Source organism: Daldinia loculata, assembly GCF_022478755.1.
Source record: "Daldinia loculata strain CBS 113971 unplaced genomic scaffold F4817scaffold_4, whole genome shotgun sequence".
Lineage (NCBI taxonomy): Eukaryota > Fungi > Ascomycota > Sordariomycetes > Xylariales > Hypoxylaceae > Daldinia > Daldinia loculata.
The window spans coordinates 95,186-107,421 of NW_026054858.1; the positions used below are offsets into that span (position 1 = coordinate 95,186).

General features: G+C 46.0%; 5 protein-coding genes across 5 annotated transcripts; 2 read left to right on the forward strand and 3 right to left on the reverse strand.

The window, feature by feature from the left end:
- Window positions 1-174: 174 nt before the first annotated feature.
- On the forward strand, window positions 175-2,282 carry F4817DRAFT_325176 (FAD/NAD(P)-binding domain-containing protein). The gene is made up of 2 exons (XM_049301736.1): window positions 175-808; window positions 973-2,282. The coding sequence occupies exons 1-2, from the start codon at window positions 520-522 to the stop codon at window positions 1,992-1,994; spliced, it is 1,311 nt and encodes a 436-aa protein (XP_049162843.1). The 5' UTR covers window positions 175-519; the 3' UTR covers window positions 1,995-2,282.
- Window positions 2,213-4,291, reverse strand: F4817DRAFT_325178 (Homogentisate 1,2-dioxygenase). Its single transcript, XM_049301737.1, has 2 exons — window positions 3,902-4,291; window positions 2,213-3,842 (listed from the first exon to the last, which is right to left on the reverse strand). Exons 1-2 carry the CDS (start codon window positions 3,967-3,969, stop codon window positions 2,513-2,515), a joined length of 1,398 nt encoding a protein of 465 aa, XP_049162844.1. The 5' UTR covers window positions 3,970-4,291; the 3' UTR covers window positions 2,213-2,512.
- Window positions 4,292-4,953: 662 nt separating this feature from the next.
- Window positions 4,954-5,368, forward strand: F4817DRAFT_311939 (uncharacterized protein; the record flags this gene model as incomplete). Its single annotated transcript, XM_049300065.1, has 2 exons — window positions 4,954-5,072; window positions 5,251-5,368. The coding sequence occupies 2 exons, from the start codon at window positions 4,954-4,956 to the stop codon at window positions 5,366-5,368; spliced, it is 237 nt and encodes a 78-aa protein (XP_049162845.1).
- A 55-nt stretch (window positions 5,369-5,423) lies between these two features.
- F4817DRAFT_366689 (MFS general substrate transporter) lies at window positions 5,424-6,935 on the reverse strand (the record flags this gene model as incomplete). Its single annotated transcript, XM_049307012.1, has 1 exon — window positions 5,424-6,935. One exon carries the CDS (start codon window positions 6,933-6,935, stop codon window positions 5,655-5,657), a length of 1,281 nt encoding a protein of 426 aa, XP_049162846.1. The 3' UTR covers window positions 5,424-5,654.
- A 648-nt stretch (window positions 6,936-7,583) lies between these two features.
- Window positions 7,584-10,970, reverse strand: F4817DRAFT_325183 (HET-domain-containing protein). Its single transcript, XM_049301738.1, has one exon. The coding sequence runs from the start codon at window positions 10,669-10,671 to the stop codon at window positions 7,738-7,740; it is 2,934 nt and encodes a 977-aa protein (XP_049162847.1). The 5' UTR covers window positions 10,672-10,970; the 3' UTR covers window positions 7,584-7,737.
- Window positions 10,971-12,236: the final 1,266 nt, after the last annotated feature.

Here is a 12,236-nt window from a genome sequence, read left to right on the forward strand (position 1 = left end):
ACTATGTAGGTGCGGAGGGTCGGACGGTTAGACCTGAAAAACATATCCGAATCCGCATAGTATTCGGGGATACGGATTACTTCTTTTGCTCTTACTTGATTGATCGGTGTACATGGGTGGTAACGGTTCGCATTTAGGCTGGGGCTGCGCCCGCGAACAAGGTACCATGCTAGCATGTCAGTACATAGTATGAGGCATGTATGACCGCGCTTTTCGGACTATACACTACAAGACGAGGGCCGAGAAGGTCTAGCTTGCGGAGCCGAATATCTTCGCTGGACCCCGGTATACACAGACATATACAGATCAATCAAGATGTATACCTAGATATATATATAAGACTACGCTCCCACATGTCTAATAATGACACTATGTCTACGGATTATCAACTCTCTTGTCCTATCAGATCTAACAGATACTTATTCCTCCTTTCTTCCCCTTCTGGTAAACCGGAGTAAATAAAAGTTTCTACTACACCGCCTCTAGGTACCCACTAGTAATAATAGGCCTTCGTCGATAATGCCGCTCAAGGTCCTCATCGTCGGTGCGGGTATCTGTGGGCCTGCCTTGGCGACGCTCCTGCGGCGTTCCGACCCGGAGAACAGTATCACGGTTGTGGAACGACACCCGGGAATAAGGCATAACGGCTTACAAATTGATCTTCGGGCATGGGGTGTACCGATTATGAAACGGCTTGGGCTTATCGACGCCGTGAAAGAGAAGTGTGTGCATGAGAGCGGCATAACATTCGTCGACTCCAAGGGCAAACAACACGGCCTGTTCGGCGCCGCAGGAACCGAAACCGGCCGTAAGTACCTTCAAGAGCTTTTATTAACTCCTTTTTTGGTCTATCGCGACTCGCGAGGGATAGAATTTCATTGTCGAACATATTAAGGAGTTGTTATTCCCAAGACAGACTTCGACCATTCATACTCCTTTCCTATACGATTGCTTGCTAATATCCTACTATAGAGCAGTCTTTCACTAGCGACTTCGAGATCCTGCGCGGCGACTTGTGTCAGATTCTCTACGAGGCTAGTCTCCAAGATTCAGATGCAAAGGTAGATACTCAGAAGAATCAGGAGAGTACTCCCGAGGGTGAAAATGGACCCGGCGTCAGCTACTTATTCGGCGCGACGGTCACGCGACTAGACCAAGATGAAAAGGGTGTGGATGTAACTTTCTCAGATGGTCGGACGAGGCGGTACGACCTAGTAGTCGGAGCCGATGGCCAGTGGTCGCGAACGCGGCGCATGATGTTTGGCGAAGAGGCTGGGCTCGGTATGTTTAAGCGCCTGAACCTCTACGTCGCGTACTTTACCGTTCCAAAAGAACCCGGGGACGACGACCTGGCGCGCTTCTACCACGCAGGAAAGGGACGCGGCCTAGCCACGCGCACGGGTGACCGGCCTTACACGCAAGCCTACCTGATGGTGCGCACAGAATCGGAAGAGGTGCGGCGAGGAATTGAGCGGCAATCCGTAGAGGAGCAGAAAGAGTCCTTCGCGAAAATATTCCAGGGCTGCGGGTGGCAAATGGACCGCTTCCTCGAGGGGATGGCCAAATCGACTGACTTCTACGCGGACTCTATCGGGCAGATTAAAGCGCCTCATGTGGTCAAGGGACGCATCGCGCTGATTGGCGATGCGGGTTACTGCGCAGCGCCGGTATCAGGCATGGGCACGACAGTCTCCCTGATGGGGGCCTGGACACTGGCCGGAGAGCTAGCGCGACACAAGGGCGACGTACCGACCGCTCTAGAGGCCTACGATGCGAAGATTCGTCCATACGTCGACGAAGCCCAAAAGCTCATGCCTGGTATACCCGGAATTATGACGTTAGAGTCGAACTGGGCTATCTCCCTTCTACACCTTATTGTATCGATTATCTCCTTCTTCAAGATCGACAAGATACTCATGCGTCTCGCGCCCGAAGAAAAGGGTGGCATACCGGTTCCGGAGTATCCAGAGCTCAAGGGAGTGTATCCTGCATGAAATGGGAACGGGAAATGGAAGGGGAGAGGCTAGGGGGCGAGGGAATCAGGAAGGTCGATCAAAGTATTTAAGCCTTGTTTCTTTGATATCTGTAGATTAAAGCATCAGACTTGCAGGTAATGGGATGGGTAGAGCTTCTGATGTTAGTTTCCTTGTTTTGTTCAATTAGTATATGTATATAGGAAGCGATATGTAGCTCCTCTCTATTTAGATCTCCAATCTACACTGTATCATTTTTGGCAGGGCTCTTGAAACTTTTTTTTATTTTTTTTTAAAATTTTTTTTTTTTTGGCGTTTAGGGATTGCTTCCTTGAATATGACGAGTCCGTGACATTGAACCGCTAGCCTGGGAAATGTACAAGCGAACACCAAGTAAAATCGATATATAGTTGAAATAGTCATATATATTAATATTTTGATGTCGGTAAGATGACACTCTGACGGTAGTGTAAAGATTAAAGAGATATGCTCAAAATTTTCGAGAAGCCTTGACTCTGGCTTTATTCGTGGGTGTCTTACTACAGCAAGTGACTGTTGGCACTCACACCTTCAGGTTTCTTCCAGTGAGCCTGTACGCCACCCCAGCTCTCTTCACTATAACCTTCCTGGACCTTTTTGCATGTTATGAGACCCCATGAGGTGACGCCAACCATGAAACAGCTTTCAAACATGAAAGCACAGCTACCTTTACCAACCAAAGCAGGTTTGAGCTCAGCATTGGAGGCGCCCTCAAAACTCTTGGCATCTGGCCCATGCCCGCTCATAACGTTGTGCAAGCTTGCGCCACCAGGCATGAAGCCGCCATGTCCTCCTTTTTTCGCATCGTACTCGCCGGCAATGAGACCCATAAACTCAGACATCGTGTTGCGGTGGTACCATGGTGGCCTAAACGTGTTCTCGGCCACCAGCCAGCGCGGCGGAAAGATAACAAAATCGGCGATAGCAGTGCCAGGGTGGTCTGAAAGAGCCGAGAGCACTGTGAAGATGGATGGGTCTGGATGGTCATACGAAATACTCCCAATAGTGTTGAAACGGCCCAGGTCGTACTTATACGGGTAGTAATTTCCATGCCAAGCAACGACATCAAACGGCGTATGAGCTTGCTTAGTTTGGAAGAGCGAGTTATTAAACTTGCTTATAATCACGTATGTATTAGGGCCTTCGGAAGCGGTAGCGCCAAAGTCCTCGCTAAATGAAGCAACGGGAGCCTGGAAGTCGCGGGCATTGGCAAGGCAATTCGATCCGATCGGACCTAGTTCCGGGAGCGTAAAGTGGCCCTGATAAAGCTCGAGTGCATATCCACGGACTGCACCGGACGGTAGATGAACTTGATACCTGATCCCACGGGGTATTACACAGATCTCCATGGGTCGGACGAGAAGCCATCCTAGCTCAGTTCTGATATCTAAAACCCCATCCTGAGCGACTATCAGAAGATCACCATCCGCCGAGTAAAAAGCAGTACGCTCATCCATCGACTTTCCCGCGGCGTACACGTACATTCCAATGCCCTGTTTTAGTGTTGGATCGCCGGCTCCGGCAATCAAGCGTAGACCTGAGACGAAGTCGGTCTGCTCGTCGTGATCGAAAGGATCCCATCGCAGTTGATCTGGTATGTATATAAGCTTTGTGGGATCGACTAGCCCATGGGACCTGAAAGCACCGTCAATAGCGGAGGAAAATGGTGGATGTGCACACGAAGGCAGTATGCGATAGAGCCATGACTGCTGATTTTCATGCCGTGGGGCCGTGAACGCAGTACCAGAAAGCTTCTCGGCGTATAGTCCATATGGAGGTTTCTGAGGGGAATTTTGACCAATGGGTAGAGCACCCGAGATAGCCTCAGTCCTAGGTTATTATAGCGTAAGTAATTTGGTGTAAGCGGTAATAGCATATGGCCGACTTACTCAAAGTAAGACCCAAAGCCATTTTGATACCGATATTTCTCGGCGAATTCGAATGTGGTGACGGGCATCGTGAGTGGTTTCAAGGGAGTTAACTCAGTATAGATTAATATTGTACGTCTTTCAAACAGGGTTGGCGTCAGATGGATCAAATATTGAATGTTGCAACATGATCGCGATCGAAGCAACTCGGAACCGGAAGCGACTTGACGGAATCGGAAGCAATTTAGGTAAGGATCAACGGCTAACGAAGGTAAACGCAGCGGAACGCGTAGAAGGTTTAAGAGGAGGCATTCCGATACATTTGCGCTGGTATTACAGCACACGCTGATAAGCAACGTATAAGCAATATAGGGTGATGCTTAGGGCGCAGGTGGGTGAGTTAGGGGAGAGAATTGGAGAAATGCGGAGAGTGGTAAAGTGGGGATAAAGGTTCCAACGCTATAACGTCATATAGATACCGCTAATATCCAGCAATAGCCGCTTAACCCGCTGTCAACCCTGACATTTCTTAGAGGAATCCCGCCGTTCGGCCATTCGGAGCGGAATTCGTATTCTATAAGCAACTTACAATTACATGGTCTTAGCTCTTGCTGGAAAGTAGCCGCCGCTTCAATCAATGCGGTTCACGATACTTGTCGCCGTGAAGAACTATATTCTTTTGGCCGTGGATAAGAATAAATATCTCTACCATTAGCTACTACTACTACTACTACAGACATTCGACCGGCTGCACGTTTCGCTATGTTAGTTCCGGCTGGCGCACATTACCCTTGCCCACTACCCCAACACCCGGAGGTGAACCCCTCGCCGTCTCTTGCCTCACGCCCCTTACATTCGTGCAGCCCCGGCAGGATGGTAGGGTGCCGGTGGCAGTGCTCATGACCAAGCTGCCTAGAAAGACATTGGACTGCTTTGTTATGCCATACTCAAAGGCATTGAGAACAGCGCTCAAGTATATATTCAAGATTATTTCTCGCGACTTTCATTTCCCAGCCCCGAAAACCCCTTTTTTGGACAAATCAAATCTAAAACCAGTCTTAAATTCATCCACCATGAACGCACCCGAAGGAGAGGTTAGGTTCGTGCCCAAGCAGGCTCTAGCGCCTACACCCCAGCTATACGATGAACTCGTTTTTGATAGCATGGAAAATCTTGCCAAAGCTTCTCTTGAGTTAGTATGTAACTCCTATCACGGCCGGTTCTGTGGTGAACGACAATGGCTGCGGCACCGGGGCGGCCTCAGCTGCCCTTGTAGCGTCCCTCTCAGGCCAATCCTCCGATGTATCTATTAAGGGTACCGACATCAACGATGACGCACTGAATATTTACTGACAGCGCACCGTAGATAGCGGGTGGCCTGTCGAGGAGAACTGGGATAAGGCTATCAACATCATGTCAACATCATCAAGCAAGAGCTTAAGAAGACTGACGGGTATCAGGAACTTCCGGGTGGTAAGAGCCTACTAAATTTCATTGCGAACATCGCCGTCGCCACCAAGTGAGTTTGTCTTCTTCACCGGTTAGAACCGTGGGTTTTCCAGATGACGTGGTCTTTTGAAACTCCGACCCTCCAGTCACTTTATTAGACAACACATTCTGTTGACATCAAGTCTATAACTTGACAGCAATCTTCAACGACAAATTTCTTCAAATATTTACCAAAAGAAAAGCCTCGTATCAATTCGGTATATTAGCTATTAATTATATGTCGCTATTTACTAGACGCTAACTCGCCTAGTAACCCAAGTGTTTCTTAATTATTTACTCTTACAGCTGTCGCCTCCCCTTCAATATTTGATAGCGCTAGGCTTTCATTTGGATACTCTTCCGATGTAGATCGTCTACATGTGAGAATGCCAACTACTAGAAAGAGAGCAAAGTAAAGTGCTCCGCAGAACATACTAACGCCGAAGTAACCGGCTGGAGATTCCAGAATTGCTCCAGCAATGGGCGGCCCAATCAAGAAACCGACTCCCTGAAACCCTTCAACTAGGCCTATTCTAGCTCCAATCGCTTTCGAGTCCGGATCAAGTTCTCGGACTGATGGTGGTATTAAAGAAGTTAAACCACCCACGAGGAATCCGTAGAAAATTACAAAGGCAATTATTCCTGCTAGCGTTTCTATAACCGACCAACAGAACAGCAGCACGCATGCCCCAAGAATTGTGAATTGCCACGTAATTAGGGGCTTGGAGTAATTGGATATCCAGGTGAGAAAAATGCGGCCGAATAAAGATGAGGCATTGATTCCCGCAAGTAGAGAATCGCCTACTGTCGGAGAGAGTCCTAGCTTTCCTTGAACAAAGGTGGAGATGAAGTAGAAGGGCACATCGATCCCTATATTCAGAAGCAGGGCGCAAATACCCAATAATATTAGCTTCCAGTCGTAAAATACTTCACAGTTGAAAGGTCGTGGCCTTGTGTTTCTTTCTGTATCCCGTGGCACCCGAGGCTTTATGAGTAGGCATGCTATCAGCAAAAAGACTCCATTTGCCAGAGCAAGCGCACGGCATGCCCATGAGAAGCCAAATTTATTTTCCAGTTGCCTAAATACGATAGGGTATATTATTCCGCCGACGCTCGATCCTGTCATAGAGATTCCCGTTGGCAGAGCGGCGGTTTTTTCGGGAAAATAGGCTTGCACCACTGCTTGAGATGGTACGTATAGAGCACCGGACCCCAGACCTATGGCAACGCCAAAGGAGAGAATAATCCACGCATATTGTCCTGCGAAGCTGGTGCACAGTAGACCGGCAACGTTCAACGCCCCACCAAAATACATTAGGGATCTAATGTAGCCTCTATCGTACAGTGGCCCACTGATGATTCCAATTATACTTGATAAGAATCCTTGCGTCGTTCCAATCCAGGCAATGTTGGAAGGTGAATATAAGCTAAGGAGATTATGTTCGAAATATGATTGGAAAACACCAAAGCTGTTACTCAAGCCCAATGTACACAGTTGTACGAGGAAGGCTGCAACAACCTGAGACCATGCCAACCAATCGCTATCTGAAGACTCATCTGCTGACATATTTCGTTCGACTACACTTTGACTTGGGTTAACAGTGTCGGGGTCTTGGTATGGATCGCGGGAGCTAACGGACTGGAAGCCTTCGTAAATAGCTTATTAGAGAATCCAAACCGAAGCCCGTTGCAGATAAATAAAGATTATGGATGGTATTTATTTGCAATCTCTCGTAGAAAACATAGTAACAACTATAAACTTGTGAATTTTCGGTTTAACTTAACAAGATACAATTCTAAACAATCTCGCAACTTATAAAGTTACGTGAATCGGGCTTTAAATGGCTCAAAGAGTCATTAGATTCATCTCTGGATAGCTGCTGTATTTACATCAATACCTCATTCAAAAGGTTACTCAAAGGGTCTGCAGTAACAGTCACAGGCATTTATTAATGGGATAATACTTAGCCTTGTGCTCCTATACCAGAGCATGGCCTGATTTTACTGCTATGGAAGACTGACAGGTGCAGTAAAAGATAATAAAGGAGATGTTAGCCTGGGGTTAAAAGGCATATAATGACAATAACTTAGGTAGTTAATAAATTTAGTATTACCTTTGCTAAAAATCACCTCATAGGAGCAACTGCAAGTTCCCGTTATTTAGTAGTGAGTTGACACATTGCATAGGAAATATGAAAGTAAACTACGGAGATTTCTCTACTCTATACTGATATATGTTGACTAGCCTATTCACTGGAAAATACACGTATCTTGCGCCAAATTATAATTACCAATCTTGAAAAGGGGTTATTGGTATGATACACTGCATTGCTGAATTGACTACCCCCTAAGTATGTGGTCAAAATAGTTCACACAATCACAATATTTTGAAATTTGCTTATGCCTTCTTGAAATGCGTCGATGGCTGTGATGTGTACACAGACTTGTCGGAATTCCACAAGGCGCGTTTGAAACGACTCCCAGCTAGGTTTCATCCATTCGAGAATAGCAATTCTAGATTTAACCCTATTGTAGAAGGTTTCGGTCCCTAGGGTTATTAGAGGGTCGTGAAGGGAACGTTTCGATGTTTCAGCCGAGCTCCTTATGAAATGAGTGTATAACCTCCCTAATTGAACGCGCTCGGCTAAACTTAGCTTCCCATCTTCACCCTCGTAATCTATCCCGGGAACATAGCAGCTAAAGAGTTCCTGCTCAAAGTCTACTTGGTGCATTATCTCTATTGCTAGCTTTGTTAGGGTAGATACCAATGACGAGAGGGATGCGCAAGAATTTGGAAGGCCGAGCCTTGTAGCGGTCTGAGGTTCTATGCCGTGGACATATTCGTGGAAATCGATTAAGCGTGCTGTATCGGGGTGATCATTCACATTCTTGGTCAATGATCCCTTTTCAATAGCCGCAAGAACTTTCGCGACTTTGTTCCAGTCAGACCACATTTGGCTCAACTTGTTCATCGAATCTATACTGGTCCGGATGGAATCAAGCGCCTTCCAGGTGGTATGCCGGGACCAGAATTCAAGTTGCTCTGCCATTATAACACATACGCGTTTAATGTATTCGATATCCCGGCCCCTAGTCGCAGTGGTCATCCATCCCGAACCGGTTTTCCAGAAGGCTGATATCCCAATTCTATCTTCGAAGTATTTGTTAAGTATTGTTGCTCGCAAGTTACTAAGACTCGCGTTTCGAGATCTAAAGTGGGATATTATATGTATTCCGAGTCTACTTTCAGCAAGATCAACTAGAAATTCGATAAATGACTGGTCGAACCCATAAGATGCATGGAGGTGGTTGGTGTTACGTTCCTGACTAGAAATATTTATATCGACTGCGTTGGCAAATGTAAGATTGCGAAGTGTCGCCGGTAAATCCAACGGTGTAGTTTTTACAATCCCTTGACGAAATCCCACTCGACACGCACCGATGAGACTATAATCGTCGCTAGTTGGGCTTCTTCGTAGGTGTAGATATGAACTGCAGCCCGGGACATACACCACGGCGTCAAGCTCGGCAGTTGCAGGGATCTCTGTTCTAATTAACCATTCGAAGTCGCACTCGAGACCTGGGAAAGAAATCTTTTGAATAAAGTCGTAGTGATTAACTTGGTAGAATAACTTGAGACTTGTGACAATGCAGCTTTGTATGCTTAAGGCTCCCGTGTGCGCATTGACACTTGATAAAGCGCTGGGTATCCTCTCAGCATCGTATTTTTCAGCATTGTATTTCGTCAATGATTTTGAGAAGTGTCGAATACGAGGAGATTTCTCAGAATTAGTCGTAAATAGAGTCCAGGTAGTTTGGCTACCGACGAGCCATACGATATTTTGAGTTTTGTTTCCTTCCCTAGAGAAACTATGAGAATATTCCACTTTAAAACTGTCGTCGTCTTTGCAAAGATTAGACTCGTCCTGTGCTAACTGTTCCACTCGAGTTGCAACGTCGGATAGAGATACGCCGTAGACCGTGTTATCCTCACAGTCTTCTAATGATATCTTGGCTGGTCGGTAAATAGACCAGTCTGGAACCCATGTAGGAAGCGAGTTCGGTGGATATTGCTTCGGATATAATAAGATCTCGGTCTTACTATGGCGGAGAATAAGATATGATGCAATACCGATGTAAACCTCTTCCTTTGATAAGAGGTAGTCTGGAGCCAACCCCTCGAAGATACTATTGCGCAGGAGGCCAAGCACGGCGAACACGTTATCTCTGGGGTCAGAAGCTTGGCAACTTGAAGTGGCATCTAAGAGCTGCAAAAGACCGTCTAGCTCACTCATTCTTTTGTCATTTCCTTGACCATATTCCAAAAGCCAAGGTACGTTGTGTGTATAGCGGTAGGGCACTTTCAGGTCGCTAAATGACGTCCAAGAAATGTTTTTATCCCCGCAGTAGAGAGTAACCTTTCGAGCCATAATAATCTCTTGGATGACCCAGACGCGGGAGAAGTACCGTCTTTTGAAAAGGCGCTCTAGACCTAGTTTCTGAGAACTGCTTAGGTCGGGTTCTATTGCCCGAGAAAGCATACTTAACGCATCCATTGCATCATCGCTGTCATCTGCAGTAGGTCCCATATACACAAGTACTTGCGAAGCTTTGGAGTAAATATCACGCATTATAGAGACTTGATGCGACCGTTCGTATGGGTCTTCCTGATTGATACAGATAGAGTCAACCCATAGATTTAAATGGCCCTTAGAAAGTAGAAGTTGTAAGGCCAAATCACAATTCCTAGTGATGGGAACTATGTCCCAAAACCTTCCTATGAATATCGACTTTGCTTTATCGTTGTTGTTGGTTTCTCCTGCCCAACAGTATGACAGTGCTTCAAATGAGTGAGGGTTGGTTAAATCGGCAACATCCAAGTCGCCGTGGAGATAATAATTCGAGGACAAAGCAGAAAGCCTGAGAAGTCGAATGTCGTATTTTTGAGCCAAGGACGGATATAGATTTCCATCGGCATGGGACCTAATAGCGGACCTATTCTCCCTAAGGCATGACTGACTTGACTTTGGTATACTAGTATGGCGTGTCTTTAACTCTTTAGCTGAGGCTTGGCATTCCGAGCTATTGCTACCCCTTTTCCCGTCCGTGGAATATTGAACCGACAATGGCCACCGGAGGTCTAAAGACTCCAGGGAATTGCTTTGACAACTAGATGGAGTCGAAAGACAGGGTGTTTGGAAGGTTGATAACTCTACTGCTGAGTCACAGCTTGAGCAGAAAAGCACGTCATTAACCACGCATATATCAGGCCTTCGACAAGTTGGACGGTGCCAACGGAACATATTGATGGCAGGGAATGAAGAAATAAAACGGTAATGTAATTTCAAATAATTGATTTAGACCTTTAGTTTTATATAATATAATAGAACATATAGAAGAAAGTATCGGGTATTAGGTAACTATGTTATAGGTAGGTACCTGTTATGATGGCAAGATCTAAGTGCGTAATAGAATATTAATTGAGGTTGAAGGCTGGACCTATGCGCAATGGGTATACTAGAATATCACCTTGTATAGATAGATACCTAGGTAGGTACTCTGTTGATTACTTAAAGTAATGCATAGAGCTTACGTACCTAGGTCAAAGAGGTAGAGATGGATTAGGTTCTAAGAAGAGGGAATATGGCATGTCATCAAATGTACGGCGGAGTAGGACGCAGATATTGTGGCGATGAACGGCGTTAATAGCACTTGTGCTTATAACAGGCTGACAGGTCGAGGAATCGTAGTCGGATTAGGATTAGTTGACGACTGGATCAACGAATTACTGCCCCCAAGTGAAGTAATAGTGGAGATAAATCTTGAAGTACACCGAAACCTGCCTAAGAGTTGCGTGTTTAAAATCATGGGGATGGCATAGCCACTCTAGCTACCTTAGGTACCTAACCAAGGTATGCTACCCTGTTGGCATCAAATTCGTGCCGAGAGATTGGGGCGGGGGCGGGTGGTATTTCCACAGATAATGGGCAGTGCATAGCTTATACTGGGATGATGAATCCTTTCGCGCTGTAAACCAGCGTTGGAATAGACAAGCTGGATAAATGTGATGAGCGACTTGAATTCATGATAGTGTAAACTAATAGGGTAAATGTCACCTGGATAACAGTCAGGGCCCAATTCAAATTATTCTACATTAAAAAGGCTATTAACATCGATGTAGCTGAACTTGGAGGTAGCTTGCTGTACCAATGAATTTGTTAACTGCCGTTACACAATGTCTATAATGCACCTCCCGCATTGTCATAATATGTAGTAAGATAAAGAACAAGCAATACAGGCGAAGTGGTATCGCCGTACACGTACTTAATAATTGAGGCTCCTGTGTCGGACCGAGGGGATACTCAGGGGCTGAGTTCCTGGCAGTACATCGGGCTGAAATAAAGTCAACTCCCTCCCATAGTTTAGGCGTTTCTTTCCTCCTCATCTACCTTATTCGCAATTTTTAAAACCTCTACGTTACTGGGAAGGGACAGTCTAAGAGCCTACAGAAGTCAAGACATCACGCTGAGACTTGATGCTGGTTCATCCCGTTATTTAAAGTATGGCTAGATCCTCATCATTCCTTTCGTCTTCATCTGATAGTGACGACTCGTCATCTTCTTCATCTTCGTCTGATAGCGACGATGACATAAATTTCATTATAGAGGCAAGCCGGCGAAGGAGAAGTCATAAACATAGACACAGAAAACACACCAAGAATACGTCAACTAAACGTCCCGCAGAAGGGGTCGCCACGAAAGACGATAGTATCTGGCCTCACGACAAACGCTATCTGAAAGTACGCTTTCCGGACGGCAGCCCCGAAGAAAAACAACTGGTTGAGAGTCTCATCGTCAAGTATTACAAC

Excerpts from the sequence above, each read along its gene's own strand:
- F4817DRAFT_325183 (XM_049301738.1), bottom strand. The coding sequence starts at position 10,671 with ATGTTCCGTTGGCACCGTCCAACTTGTCGAAGGCCTGATATATGCGTG.
- F4817DRAFT_325176 (XM_049301736.1), top strand. The coding sequence starts at position 520 with ATGCCGCTCAAGGTCCTCATCGTCGGTGCGGGTATCTGTGGGCCTGCC. Across the intron at positions 809-972 it reads CGCAGGAACCGAAACCGGCC|AGCAGTCTTTCACTAGCGAC; the intron begins GTAAGTACCTTC and ends ATCCTACTATAG.
- F4817DRAFT_325178 (XM_049301737.1), bottom strand. The coding sequence starts at position 3,969 with ATGCCCGTCACCACATTCGAATTCGCCGAGAAATATCGGTATCAAAAT. Across the intron at positions 3,843-3,901 it reads GGCTTTGGGTCTTACTTTGA|GACTGAGGCTATCTCGGGTG; the intron begins GTAAGTCGGCCA and ends ATAATAACCTAG.